General features: G+C 40.6%; 2 protein-coding genes across 6 annotated transcripts in view; one reads left to right on the forward strand and one right to left on the reverse strand.

Moving 5' to 3' along the window:
* wrnip1 (WRN helicase interacting protein 1) overlaps positions 1–15,255 on the forward strand; it is a 43,961-nt gene that overhangs the window by 21,841 nt on the left and 6,865 nt on the right. For all 5 annotated transcript variants that reach the window (XR_010891853.1, XR_010891854.1, XM_067361979.1 and 2 more), the window contains exon 3: positions 4,838–5,070. Coding sequence is in view for 3 of the 5 variants with exons in the window: in XM_067361979.1 (XP_067218080.1) it covers positions 4,838–5,070 (233 nt within the window). In the remaining 2 variants the exon portion in view is untranslated. The remainder of the gene's footprint in view (positions 1–4,837; positions 5,071–15,255) is intronic.
* Positions 7,461–15,209, reverse strand: LOC137003010 (uncharacterized). The gene is made up of 3 exons (XM_067363017.1): positions 15,150–15,209; positions 8,311–14,637; positions 7,461–7,798 (listed from the first exon to the last, which is right to left on the reverse strand). The coding sequence occupies exon 2, from the start codon at positions 14,404–14,406 to the stop codon at positions 8,497–8,499; it is 5,910 nt and encodes a 1,969-aa protein (XP_067219118.1). The 5' UTR covers positions 14,407–14,637; positions 15,150–15,209; the 3' UTR covers positions 7,461–7,798; positions 8,311–8,496.

The raw sequence follows: 15,255 nt of genomic DNA on the forward strand, positions 1-15,255 counted from the left end.
TGAACGTTTGAAACACTAGAAACAATAGATCTAGTATTGAAATTGAAGACAAATCCTATTGTGGCACTTTGTGGTTCAAAACATTATTGGAAAATGTTGATAGTTGGTGTGATTCTCTACACTTGTGGTTCCTCTGCTAGGACACCCGTGTGAACTTGAGGAAAACTGATTTCATACGGTATATCAAAAAACAAACAAACAAAAAAACAGCTGATTCTTACAGCATTTTAGATACAGACACTTGATTTAAAATTCAGATGTTTTTGAATGCAGCTTCAGTCTCCAAATATCTTTTGCAACCACTGTATGTCAGTAAATGAAAATTTATTTTTGTAAAATTTGTTGTGTAGGTACACCTGGCACAAGATCACTCTGTAAGCATGTTTATTTGTGTATGCCAGGCAGCCAGTATAGTTTATCCTTAACGACAGTTCCAGTGGCCTTAAAATACACCCACAATTATATTTGTAAATGCAATAGTCCAGCCAAGGGTATACCGTTCTCATTCGTTCTTATTTAGCTTGGATTCAAAGAACCTGAACCATATTTCAAAAATAAAAATAAAAAAGAGAGAGAGAGAGATTTATACTCGAAATTATTGTGTGCCTTAATTGTTTGCTGCCAAAATACCAAAGTGTCCTCATTGAGCTTATTTAGATCTCAAGCTGGAAACTATTAGACAGAAAATATGTGGTATAAAGATGAGGTCAACAGGAAGATAAAAATAATTTTGTACCCCATCTACAGCACTCTGCCATGTGCAAATGTCCGATTAATCAAACAAACAGCTACTTTAAATAGAACCCTGTTTGTTTAAAGCATTTTTTTTATTCATTGACTCAAATTAAGTGGGTAATACCTATATCCATTTATTTCCATTTATCTCAAATGGTTGGCAAAGACACCCCCGATGGACCAAAGTTCCAGAAACATCCAGAGCCATTAATATCACAAGAAACTATCTTGAAGCAATTTTGGATGCCCATTAAGGGACATTCAGACTTTTTGCCCACACACCAGTTTAGATGTGGAATCTATCAGCAAGGCTTAACTGAAAAACATATGTACTGATAAATAATCATCAAAAGCTGTTCTTATTCCTATTCTGATAAGAAAAATGTGTAAAATGCATGATTTCTAAATGTACGGTTCATTGTCAGTAAAGGCTGGTTAAAAAATATTGATTTCTCAATTTTAATTGATTGTCATTTTGAAGAAACGATATTGATTCTTAAATCTCAAGAATCAATCTTTCAGTTGATGAATGAACAATGCATCAACAATTCAAGCGCCCGAACTTTGTAGTGTGCCTCCCCTTCAATTAATCGCAAATAAGCTTTGTGCTTTATTACTTATGATATGAAACAACAATTCAGCTTTCAAATTCTGTACATTTTATTATGAAATTCAAATAATAAATACCATTATTTAATGAGGCATGACAGATTAGAAATCTTCAGTTCAAGCGAAGCAGTAGCGTGAAGCGCACATGAATCATCTTTTCTGTACTTTATTGCTAGTTACAGCATGAAATAAACTTGAATGAACATCAGAAGATATGTTGAAAGATACAGTATAACTTACTGAAATCCCTAACATGTCTCATGTAATCACTCAATCAGTGTTTCAACTCCTGAAAGATGTCTTGTAAACAATTATATTTACCTCATTAAAGCCAGTGTCAAAAAAACTTGTTAGTCAGCTAGAAAAATGATCTTAGAGAGGAGTATTTTGATAAATATATGCACTATATATTTCATATTCATTTTATTTCTACTCAACTTGTTCTTCAATATTTAATTTATTTTTGAATAAATCATCCTGTTTTAAGACAGTCACCATTTAAATGTTTATATTTAAAAAAATAAACGAGCAGGAACATAATCATGTCATTATTATTATTAGAAAAACTTCCTTATGTGTAATTTAAATGTGAGTAGCCTACAAATCAGTTAATTATAACCATTAATATCATAGTGATGTACCAATTAGGATTCCATGTAAAGTTTAGCTTTAAGAGATTTTTATTTATTTATTTATTTTTGCTTTGTTTTGATAGTCTCCAATTAATCAATATCAAATCGAATCGCAAGCTTGTGAATCGAGATTGAATCGAATCATGAAATTTGTGTCAATGCCCAGCCCTATTGTCAGTGTTCATTGTGTATGGTCAATAGTGTAGCGATGTATGAAGCAAAACTCACTAGGCATGTGACGGTATCAAATTTTCATGTTGTGATAATTGCTGAAACTTGTATCACGGAATACGGTATTATCACAATATTGAAATAAGTTGCAAAAAAGTGTTGTCATAGTATAATAAGTTTAAGAACTCCTTTTCTTATAACAAAAAAGAACTCTGAATGTTTAAATACAATAACACAATACTATAAAAAAAAATTAAAATGTTTCAAACAGATTAAAGTGCAAAAGAATTATAAAGAACAACGATAACACTATATAAGGTCACATTATTTAATGCATTAACTAAGATTAAGAATAAGCAAAAGCTACATTTGTTACAGAAGGTATTATTTTTTGTTAATATTAGTTAAAAAATGCAACTGATCATTGTTAGTTTTAGGTCCAATAAATAATAATTACAACTTCTGATTTTAGTAATGTTAATAAACATTAACTAGAAATTAACATTAAATAATATTGATAAATGCTATTTCAAATATTGATAAATGCTATAATAAAAGTATTTTTCATTGTCAGTTTGGTAATAATGAATTGACATGCTAACTAATGAAGCCTTAGGTCATCAAGTGTTACTGAACAATCACAAATAATCAGAAAATTTTTAGTCATAGGGCATGTTGTAGTCCATATTAAAATAATAAAAAAAATAATAATTTGAAAATAAATAGCCTATTAAAAGGTTAGTTCACCCAAAAATGAAAATTCTGTCATTTATTACTCACCCTCATGGCGTTCCACACCTGTAAAACCTTCATTAATCTTCGGAACACAAATTAAGATATTTTTGTTGAAATCCGATGGTTCAGTGAGGCCTGCATAGGGAGCAATGTCATTTCCTCTCTTAAGATCCATAAATGTACTAAAAACATATTTAAATCAGTTCATGTGAGTACAGTGGTTCAATATTAATATTATAAAGCGACGAGTATATTTTTGGTCCGGCAAAAAAACGACTTATATAGAGATGGCTGATTTCAAAACACTGCTTCATTAAGGTTCAGAGCGTTATGAATATTTTGTGTTGAATCATGATTCGGATCGCATGTCAAACCGCCAAACTACTGAAATCACGTGACTTTGGCGCTTTGAACTGCTGATTCGTTACAAAACATTCATAACGCTCCGAAGCTTCCTGAAGCAGTGTTTTGAAATCGGCCATCACTATATAAGTCGTTATTTTTGGGTTTTTTGGTGCACAGAAAATATTCTTGTCACTTTATAATATTAATATTGAACCACTGTACTCACATGAACTGAATTAAATATGTTTTTAGTACATTTATGGATCTTGAGAGAGGAAGTGACATTGCTGGCTATGCAGGCCTCACTGAGCCTCGGATTTCAACAAAAATATCTTAATTTGTGTTCCGAAGATTAACGAAAGGTCTTACGAGTGTGGAACAGCATGAGGGTGAGTAATAAATTACATTATTTTTATTTTTGGCTGAACTAATCCTAAGTATGAAGTATTTGGTGCTGTGATGAACAACATTGGGAAGGCAAAAAAACATTCAATGGCTGTTTGAAGCATTTTAAATACTGTAGTACTGCAGTTGCTTTGTTTACAGGGTTTCCGGGGTAACTGCAGCATTTCTGCTGTTCCATCAGTGCCCTCTGCTGTCAGAGAGTAAACATGCACTTCCATCTCCTTCACACATTCCGCCATGTGGTTCTCATGCAAGTTTGGGTTTTTTGACGCCGCATACAGCGGTATTGTGCATTTTATATGGTTGATAGGTAAATTATTCTTAAAATGTTATATAAACATTTGAGTAATTCATAATAAATATTTATTTGCCCACAGTAACAATATAGTGCATATTCATTATCGTGATATATCGTATTACCGAATAATACCACATGTCTAAAACTCAAACAGAAGTCAATTTCAAATCAAGCAGCCTTCAATGAATGTGTATGACTAACTTGAATCCAATGCGAAATCTGAATGGGCAGATCTTTTGCTCTGAAATTCCCGAATGGCCAGAAATGACTGGACTAGAGCTGGCTAGTTTGGAACATTTGTTTCTGGAACATGGCACATTTTCTCATCGTTTCGGCATAAAAGAACAAGGCAGTCACACTCTGATTTGCACCTTTACAATCACTCTGAGATTAACTGAACAAGGTGGTCTCGGCCTGATTGAAACCAAGCTCTGGAGCGGTTTGCTTGTGGTGAGAGAGCCATCCGACCCAACACACCAGTGAACCAAGTGGTATTATAATTCATAAATCGATAGTGTGTTATGTAAAAAGCAGCAGTCTCTGATTATGTAGGTGAGCATATTAGTTATCACAGTTGAAAACCAAAGAGCGTCTCTTCATCTTAAATGTCATGTAATTGCAATTCTCCAAAACCATTGCATGATTGCACTCACATCACCTGCATAAACCCATGTTGGTGCCCTTTGAAATGTTGCCTTGTAAAAGCAAAACAAACCAAGAAAAAGCAAACAATCAACAAACCCCTTTAGCCTATTATGCTTTTCCAAGACAAAGATATAAACACTGTCATTCTTACTTCTAGAACATACTCACCTTTGATATTTAGCCATTTTTGGAATGCTTGGTATCTTCTCTTTCCCCCCCATGTTACCTTACTTCAATATTTCTCTTCCTGTTCTTGCGTCAGGACACCTTTCTGCCTCACGTGGAGTGTGGGACAATCACTCTTATTGGGGCAACCACAGAAAACCCGTCCTTCCAGGTCAACAGCGCGTTGCTCAGTCGGTGCAGGGTTCTGGTCCTGGAAAGGTTGTCGGTGGAAGCGATGGGCTTGATTCTGCGTCGGGCTGTAGACTTTCTCGGACTGCAAGTATTGAATGGGGATCCAGTGGAACAGGACTATTCTGAGATCTGCTCAGAGTAAGTGTCAGTTGTGCCCTTTTTATCACAGTTTATCACCCGAACAGAGGTAGCTCTTCCACCCACTTTAATGCCTCATTTTGGTAGTTTATTAGCTTGTTAGTCATTTGGATTGGTAAGTAGGACAGTTGTCTCTAACCCTGAGCTCATGTGGACCAGCTGTGAACTGCTCCGGATCAGGTTTTAGGACCCTCAAGAGTCATGAAAGCACCTGCAGTAAATCCAAAACGCTTGGAGCCGGTGTTGAGTTTCAGTGAACCGAATGTTCTCATTGTTTTACGAGACTCCGTCTGTAGAACAACCTGTGACTTGGATCTTGCTGATGAGTATAAAACATAGTTGATGAGTAGCACCACTAGTGTAGGGATGGAAAAGAAAGATCTGAAGGTATTTAATGACAGCTACACTATATTGCCAAAAGTGTTGGGACACCCCACCAAAGCATTGAATTCATGTGTTCCAATCACTTCCATGGCCACAGGTGTATAAAATCAAGCACCTAGGCATGCAGACAGCTTCTACAAACATTTGTGAAAGAATGGGCAATTAAATTAAAAATATATAAAATAAAATAAATTCAGTCATTTAAGTGAGCCTAAACCTGCAGCTCAGAACAGAAATTGAATTATTTTCTGTAAAAAAAAAAAAAAAAAAGTTGCAGTCACTTCAGTGAGTTAAGCATTTGATCAGCTAAAGATATAAAAATATAAACAAATATTAATAGTTATTGTATGATATAATAATTTTATTTTTATATTACAATACTAATATCCATGATGTCTTTATTTCTTGCTATCAAACGTTAAATCATTGAGCTTTTATTTTGACAAAAAAACCACAGGGAGATCCAGGAAGATGTTTATAAACTACACTCTTAGTACAGATGGTTGGTGCACGTTGCGTTCCTAAATGCAAATTATAAGCGACTCAAACGCAGCACTTGCAGAGCAGCATTTTCTATGAATCGAAATCTGTTTTACTCTATGCAGTGCGTCAGACTATATATTTCTATATTTACATCACAACCTTTGCGATTTGATGATCGCAGTAAGACACATCACATTCTTACATCCATGCATTGCAAAAATTCATAAAAAGTTACTGGGCAACTGGTGAATAAGTGTTTTAGTGCTGATTTTTACTCGCATTTTGCGTTTTGAACCCTGGCGATCATGCTAAGTGCCCCGCAAATGGCGCTGCGACTTTGCGCAGCTCTGTCAGAAGCAATCCGTGAATGAAATAAAGGTATTAGATAATGTAACATTTGCAATTTATTAAGTAATTGTTAAGGCCATTTTGAGATTTCAATCATCAGGGAGTACCAGCCACCTCACTTCATCTTTTTTGATGGGGGAAAGCATTTCAGGGGTTCACCTGCTTCTGCCATCCTACACACACAAACATACAGGTGACTGACTTACTGACTGCTCGCACCAACATAGGGGGAGGGGTCGTGTTGCTACCTACTCTGCACACAGCCTGGAGGATTCCTGCACTTTGTGTCTGTGTTGCGACATAAAAAAAGAGCTCCTACCACAGGATCGGTATCACGGAAAATTATTGTCATTATAGCCATAAAAATCATTATTGTCAAAATAGCTGGCAACGAAAGTGAGTACACCCAAAGTGATAACAGTTGTATGTTGTTTAACCATGTTCTATTCATCATGTTCATGTTTTTGTCTGCTTGACAGGACCATACAAAGGTGTGGATCTTGTATTAGAGCAGTTAAAATTTGGTGCTTTGAGTACAATTATCTCATACTGATCACTGGATGTTCAACATGGCATCTCATGGCAAAGAACTCTCTGAGGATTAGGTTATAAGAAGATCGGTAACACCATGAAACTGAGTTACAGTACAGTGGCCAGGGTCATAGAGAGAGGTTTTCCAAGATGGGTTCCACTGGGAACAGGCCAAAGAAGTTGTATCAAAGCAGTTGAGACCTTGTGCTGTGCATCAGGTGCAGAAGCTGGCTCCAAAAAACAGATGCATGAGTGCTGCCAGCATTGCTTTAGAGCAGCGGTTCCCAAATTGGGATATTGGTGAGTTTTGACGTTCATTTAATTCTTCCCTGTCTTAAAATAACATTAAAACAGAGCATGTATTTCTATCAGGCACAATGCCGTAAATACATGAAATCTAATCAAAATACCACATATTTTGTGGTCAAAACTGACTGCATCCATTTCCACATAAGCAGCTGCACGTATACGGGTGGTATACTGCAGAGTCTGCTGCCTTAGCAAATCGCACTACATTACTGCCGTTCTCGACAATGTACCTGTAGATTTAGCACTTACTAGCATGAAAAACAAATAGCCTGGCACAGAAGGTGCATAAAGATCAATTTAGAGATTCAAACATACCAAAAGAGATTCAAACTTACCTTTTTGTGAGTTCTTGTTTTTAATGTTGATTACTTATTACACAAGCAAGAATGCAAATCCAAATATCCACATGATTGCTAATGTGACATTGATTTTATACAACAGTTCAACAACCAAAATGTTAATATTAAGTGATGTAGTTCAATAGCAGGTTTGAAAAGGTCGGACTGTATTAGGTGATGGTCTGTTTCTAGCTTTCCTCAATGGGGTGTCGGTTAGAACACACTGAATCAGATCAGTTCCATGAAAGGGGGTTTAATGTTGACAATTTGGGTGGTACACAACACAGCAGTACACAGGATTTACAGGCTTTTGTGTGTATAAATTTAGGTGTGGTCTACAAAGGAAAGAAATAAAGATATATATTAACAAACATCTTGGCTATTATTACACAGCATTACTTCAATTAACAGTCACAAATCTCTCAAATAAAGAAGTTCAAGTTAAATCTAGAATTAAATAAAGAAATCACCATACAAGCCATGAATTCTTATACAATACTGCCACCCAGTGGTCAAAAACGGGAAAACATTCAAAACGAAACTAATCGTAAAATTATTCAAACGAGCAGCATGTAATCAGGAACATCGCGTACACAAACTATAAATAGCAGATATATCAGTAACAAATGTGATGATAATACATCCATACATAGGTATCAAACACTGATTACAAGATATATCTTAGTAATATTGAATATAATCAACATATTCATGGGCACTCGACAGTACGCGATAATGGCTTCAATGATGATAAATACTCGTCTGTCATGAACAGTATAACATTGTACTAATGCAGTACCTACACTTAATCAATATTTATCAACTATTGATTATGTAAAGAACTTACATTTGTTTATCAACGCACACGTTGCATACACACAGCGCCCTTGCACCTTCTGCTGAGTCACTCTCTCTTCAATGATGACTGATGGAATCAGCGCATGCGCACAGAACTCGGCCTTTCTAACACAGCCGCCCCCAAATTTGGTCCCAAATTTGCTCCACTGAAAGGCGGATACTATATGGGTTACCATTAGTCTCTAGTTTGGATGTGATCTTCTTCATCTTGGATCTCTGGCAGAACAATCAAGCGAGCGATGGGTCTTGTATAGACTCTGTCCCTTATCTGTATCTCAGCTGTTCGTACTCGATCATCAGCCCCAGGGAATACATTTACTACTCTTCCAATCTGCCAGAACGAACGTGGTAACTGGGGGTCAACGAGCATTACAACCATGCCAGGTTGGATGTCTGCTGATGGAGTCTGCCATTTTGTCCTGGTCTGAAGTTCAGGTAAGTAGTTCTTTATAAAGGCTGTCCAGAATCTGTCAGACAATACTTGTGAATGCCTCCACCGACGTCTTCCCAGGAGCTCAGATACTGGGTATATAACCTGAGGCAGGGAACCATCTGGCCGCCCCATCAAAAGGCAGTTTGGGGTGATGGGATCCAAATCAGCAATATCCGCTGAAACATACCCAAGAGGTTTAGAGTTCAGGATGGCCTCTATTTCTATGAGGACAGTTCGAAGCACTTCTTCAGTTACTGTGTCTGATCCCAGGGTTGTGTAAAGTGCAGCTTTGATAGAGCGAATCTCTCTTTCCCACACTCCTCCGAAGTGTGGAGCAGCTGGAGGATTGAAATGAAAGCTAATCTGCTGCTTAGCCAGTTGCTGTTGTAGATCGCCACTGAGCTGACGGAAGGCTTCTTTCAGCTCTGTGTTACCTCCTCGGAAGTTGGTGCCTTGGTCTGAGTATAGCTCTGCTGGTTTCCCACGGCGACCTATGAAACGGCGAAGTGCCATGAGAAAAGCATCACTGTCTATGGATGTCAGAACCTCAAGGTGCACAGCCCGAGTGGTCAGACACTTAAAAAGAAGTCCCCATCTCTTCTCTGTACGACGTCCCACTTTGACCAAGAAAGGTCCAAAGCAGTCCATTCCAGCTGAATGGAATGCAGGCTTGAACAATCGAAGCCGAGGTGGAGGGAGATCAACCATTTTCTGAGAGGCTGGCTTCGACCTCCATTTGCAGCATTCAGGACACAATCGCTGGTGCTTCCTCACAGCCTCTCTCCCTTTCAATATCCATACCTTTCGACGAAGCTCAGCGAACACTCGCTCTGGTCCTGGATGGCAAAGGCGAGCATCGTAATCCCTTATGAGCAACCGAGTGTTAGGGTGACTGGGATCCAATACAATAGGATGTAGTGTGCTTGGGTCGAGTCCTTCCGCACGTCTTAATCGTCCTCCAACACGTATTAATTCACTGGCTTCATCGAATTCTGGGGAGAGACAAAGTAACCAGCTGCTGGAACGAACGGGCTTACCATTCTTCAACAGCTGGTAGTCATCAGGGAAACTGTCCATCTGGATCTGTCTTAGTACAGACATCTCAGCTTTTTGGTAAGCACTTGCTAGAGTGGAGCCCCTCTGCTCTGCCGCCCCCTGAAGCTCCTGTGCTACTGCTTCAACCAAGTCTTTCCAGCTACTGAACTTGCGGCCATCTGCTGTCAGCGGTGCTGAGTTAATCATGCCACAAAAGGCACTACGCTTTAATTCTGTGGCATCCTCAGGCTCTGAGCTGTGCATGACTGGTGGTGATGGCCAATTACTCTGAGGTTGAATGAGGAATTCTGGTCCTTGTATCCACCGATTGGGTACAGTGAGGTCCTTCAGGCTCTTACCACGGGTAAGATCATCCGCAGGGTTCCTGGCAGAGTCAACATAATGCCATGATTTGAGATCAGTTAATTCTTGAATCTCTGCCACCCTCGTTCCCACAAACACCTTAAAGCGGCAGGATTCAGAATGCAGCCAGTGGAGGACAGTTGTTGAATCTGTCCAGAGAATGACTTTCTGGATGTTCAAGGTGAGCTCTTTCTCAGCTAGTTTGGCCAACTGCGCTCCTATGAGAGCAGCGCATAGCTCAAGTCTAGGAATTGAGCACTGCTTACGTGGGGCTACACGTGACCGGGCCAGGAGGAAGGAAAGGTGTATCCTCCCACTAGGATCCTCTGAACGAAGGTAAGCAACTGCCCCGTAAGCTTTCTCCGAGGCATCTGTGAAGATATGAATCTCACGTGTAACTTTCGGTGTGTCCATGCTGGATGGAGTGTAGCACCTAGGTAGGACTACTTGAGGTAAGTACTGAAGCTCAGTTTCCCACACCTTCCATGCCCGCTGAAGACCCTCAGGAAGTTGTGGATCATCCCAGTTCCTATCCTTAGTCCAGAGTTGTTGAACAATCACCTTGGCACGTGTAGTGTACGGAAGAATAACACCAAGGGGGTCGTATTGACTTGCTAAGACACGATATATGTTCCGCATAGTCAGAGCATGGTAAGTAACAGGTCTGTGCCGGAATCCTAGACAGTCTGATTCACAGAGCCAATTCAGTCCCAGGGTGCATTCACGTGGGTCCACTTTATCATGTGAAAGCCACAGCTCTAGCTTAGAAGATCTGGCTTCTGGGGGTAAGTGACTGACAACCTCTTGCACATTGCTGGCCCACTGGCGGATATCGAATCCTCCTGTTGCCAGCAACTTACGAATTTTGTCTAGTAACTGTCTTGCTTCTTGAGCAGATGGTAAGCTCTGCAGACAATTATCCACATAGAAGAATCTTTCAACAGAATGCCTCACATCTTCATCTGCTGTGCTATGTGACAAGACGTGCCTTTGAAGGGCGAAGGAGGCACAGCAGGGACTGCATGTGGTTCCGAACGGCAGTACTTGCCATTCATAGATGTCAGGTGGGTCATCTCGTCTCATGTCGCGCCACAGAAAGCGCAGGAGGGGCCTGTCCTCAGGTAGGAGGAGGACTTGGTGGAACATTCCACGTATATCGCCGCTAATCGCCACACAATGCTCCCTGAAACGAAGTAGAACACCCAGAAGAGAGGGGCTCAGGGTTGGACCAGGCATCAAGGAATCATTAAGATTCAGTCCCTTATATTGGAAGGAGCAATTGAACACAATGCGGTCCTTGTCATTGTGGCTGACTAAATGGTGTGGGATATACCAGGTCTCTTCTGTCACATTGCTTCCACTCGATGAGAGTTTGGTAACTGCGCCATTCAGTACTAACTTCTCAATCTCCGCATTGTACACTGCTGCTTTCTCTGGATCTTGGGCCAGTCGTCGTTCCATGCTCCGAAGACTTGGCATCACAGCTTCTTTGGGGGCACAAAAGAGGGGTGAATTCTTTCTGCGCAGCAAGGGTGTAGCATAGCGGAAGATACCATTCACCTCTACGCGGGTTGTCCTGCTCTCTAAGAGATTAATGGCCTCCTGATCCTCCCTGCTCCTTGTCACCTGCTTTTCACAGCGGAAAGGCAAAATATCAAGTTGCCATAACCTTTTAACGTCTCCTATGAGTTCTAGTTCAGTTGGGGTGAGAGACAGGAAAAGGCACTGTTGTGGCTGCAATTGGGTCTCCAGGATTTTGGCTGGTCCCTGCAGTGTCCATCCAAGCCTCGTCTTTATGGCGGCTGGACCACCAAGAGGACCAATTCGGACAGGTGCGATAGGGGTGATTAGGTGGGTATTATCAGCACCGATGAGAAGTGAAGGACTCACTCTTTCAAAGGCTTGCAGTGGGAGATCTTTCAGGTGCCTGTATTTCTCTAGCAAACTCACTGGATAAGAGTGATCGGCCAGACCAAGGTGTTTGGCAGTGAATGCTGCATTGATCTTGAATGTCTTCCGAGGTTGAGTTGCAGGAGATATGTGGAAGTCAACTGAAGTACCACTGATGGTCTGCACATCTTGGCGGACGGTCCGCAAGGCTATATTTTCAGCTTGACCTTGTATACCAAGTACACGAGCAGCATCAGGAAGAAGAATTGTGCGCTCAGACCCATCATCCATAACAGCATAAGTGTCAAGCGTCTTGCCTCCATAGCGCAGCAGAACCCTGATGACCTTAAGCAGAACACGTTTGCAGTCAGTGGGTCTATCCAAGTACAGTGTCTCAGTAGTTGAACTAACCAGGCAGGAACCCTCTCTGGTACACCTGGTGTTGACCTCATGCAGGATTTGCAAGTGCTTCCCTTTGCAGATGCTACAAGGCTTCTTCAGTGTGCACTGGGCTGCTTGGTGTGCACGTCCACATCGCCAGCAACGATGATTGGTTTGGATCCAGTCAATCATTTGCTGTTTATCAAAGGACTTAAAGGTCAAACACTGACTTAGAAAATGGTCATCTTTATCACAGAAAGGACAGAAGGCTTTAGGTGAGACTTTGGGTTTCTCCACCTTAACTTGGGCTGCTGCAGGGGGTACCTTTGTGACCGTGTCATTTGCCCCATGAAGGATAGTTGCTGTACGAGCAGTAGGTTTGGTTTCTCGCCTGCGTTCTGGTCTCTGCTCTGGTCTTTGGCTCTTGTAACTGATCTGCGACTCACTGCTTTGGCACCAAGCCTCATACTGGAGCCACTTAGAAAATTCACGGAGGTTATACACCGACCCCTGACGGTGGTACATCTGTCTTCGAAATCCTGATCTCATTTCAGCGGGTAACTTACTCAACAGTCTCTCCACATGTGACCCACATTGCAGCTCAGATTCTCCTTCATCTCCAAGAGTCTCCAACATACCAACAAGAGCGCTAATTTGTAGAGCGAATCTGTCAAATGCCTCGATATCTCCTCTTCGGAGATCTGGGGAATCCATCACTTTGGCTATCTTCTTAAGTGCTAACTTGTGTGGCTGGCCAAACCTCTCGTTCAAAGCAGCCATAGTATCTGAGTAAGGGAATGATGAGTTGAGATAGGAATCTGCCACCAGACGTGCTTCATCTAGCTTCAGATGATCTAGTAGGATTTGGTATCGGAACAGTTCTGTGGCATCTGGTGGTAAAAGGTTATCAAGGGCTATCTTCAATCGAGTAAACTCGCTGGGATCTTTAGTACAGAAGTTAGGGATGGTTGGCACTGGACCTCTGTAGGTGCTTTCTTGTCCTGCAGGATTCAGGTTAAGAAAATTAGTTCTAGGTGCTAACTTCAGCCCAGTGGGTTGCTTGTACTGATAACGCTCTTGTTCAGGATATTCCATTGTTTCCTTAGGTGATTCATACAATGTTCTTGAATGCCAGTGAGGGACAGGAGTATTAACATAGAAGTCTGGTATTGGTTGAGCTGTATTCTGATAATTGGTTTTATCAGGATGCTGCCAGGGAGGTGTATTATGGTGAGGAGGTTCACCAGTCTGAGCTAAATCAATGCGTGATTTAGTAGGTGTGGCAGCCAGGATATGATCTTTCATAATTTGAAGTTCACCCATCATTGTTCCCAAAATGTCTAGCATGTTTGTGGCACTCTGAGGCTCTACTGTTCTCTCCATTGCTGTGTTGGACATAATATGATAACCAGTCCCTTGATTCAAACTAAGTGAGGAGCTACCAGGGTTGATATGAAAGGGTTGGTATGGGCCCAAGGATGGAGATAACATAGATGGTGGATGGTAGGATGCTTGCTCACGATGTGGGATTCTCTTAGTTTGTGGAGTGTAAGAGATCTGAGGCGAAGGCGTGGACTGATGCTCTTCCCATGGCCGATGATATGGAGAAGACTGAGGATGATGAACTGGCTGCACTGGGCTGTATCTGGCACTAGGTGGTTGCAGTTCAGTATTATCCATAACTTGAAAGGAAGGAGCCCTTTCGCCGACCATGGACCATTTATCCACTGTATCCCATGGACCTTGACTTATGGGACTCGATACTCTGGTAGAGGGCGAAGGAATGTTCTCTGCAGCATCTCCAAGAACCTGTGTATGCTGTGTTGTGTCAGGTAATGCCGGCTGGCTAAGTACTCTATGACGCACAGTCGTAAGGTCAAAGTCTTTAAAGTAGGCAGGAGGATGAACCTGACGTTTGGGTCTTACAATCTGTGCTGATGCTCCTTCAGGTTGCATTTGGCCACTGATCAAGGCTTTATCCATGAGAAACGCCAGATCCGGCTCGAAGGACCATGAGTTCAATAGCAGGTTTGAAAAGGTCGGACTGTATTAGGTGATGGTCTGTTTCTAGCTTTCCTCAATGGGGTGTCGGTTAGAACACACTGAATCAGATCAGTTCCATGAAAGGGGGTTTAATGTTGACAATTTGGGTGGTACACAACACAGCAGTACACAGGATTTACAGGCTTTTGTGTGTATAAATTTAGGTGTGGTCTACAAAGGAAAGAAATAAAGATATATATTAACAAACATCTTGGCTATTATTACACAGCATTACTTCAATTAACAGTCACAAATCTCTCAAATAAAGAAGTTCAAGTTAAATCTAGAATTAAATAAAGAAATCACCATACAAGCCATGAATTCTTATACAATACTGCCACCCAGTGGTCAAAAACGGGAAAACATTCAAAACGAAACTAATCGTAAAATTATTCAAACGAGCAGCATGTAATCAGGAACATCGCGTACACAAACTATAAATAGCAGATATATCAGTAACAAATGTGATGATAATACATCCATACATAGGTATCAAACACTGTTTACAAGATATATCTTAGTAATATTGAATATAATCAACATATTCATGGGCACTCGACAGCACGCGATAATGGCTTCAATGATGATAAATACTCGTCTGTCATGAACAGTATAACATTGTACTAATGCAGTACCTACACTTAATCAATATTTATCAACTATTGATTATGTAAAGAACTTACATTTGTTTATCAACGCACACGTTGCATACACACAGCGCCCTTGCACCTTCTGCTGAGTCACTCTCTCTTCAATGATGACTGATGGAATCAGCGCATGCGCACAGAA

This window comes from Chanodichthys erythropterus, chromosome 16, assembly GCF_024489055.1.
Source record: "Chanodichthys erythropterus isolate Z2021 chromosome 16, ASM2448905v1, whole genome shotgun sequence".
Taxonomy (NCBI): Eukaryota; Metazoa; Chordata; class Actinopteri; order Cypriniformes; family Xenocyprididae; genus Chanodichthys; species Chanodichthys erythropterus.

Bases quoted from the DNA above. Each gene is read 5' to 3' on its own strand.
- LOC137003010 (XM_067363017.1), bottom strand. From the start codon at position 14,406: ATGGATAAAGCCTTGATCAGTGGCCAAATGCAACCTGAAGGAGCATCA.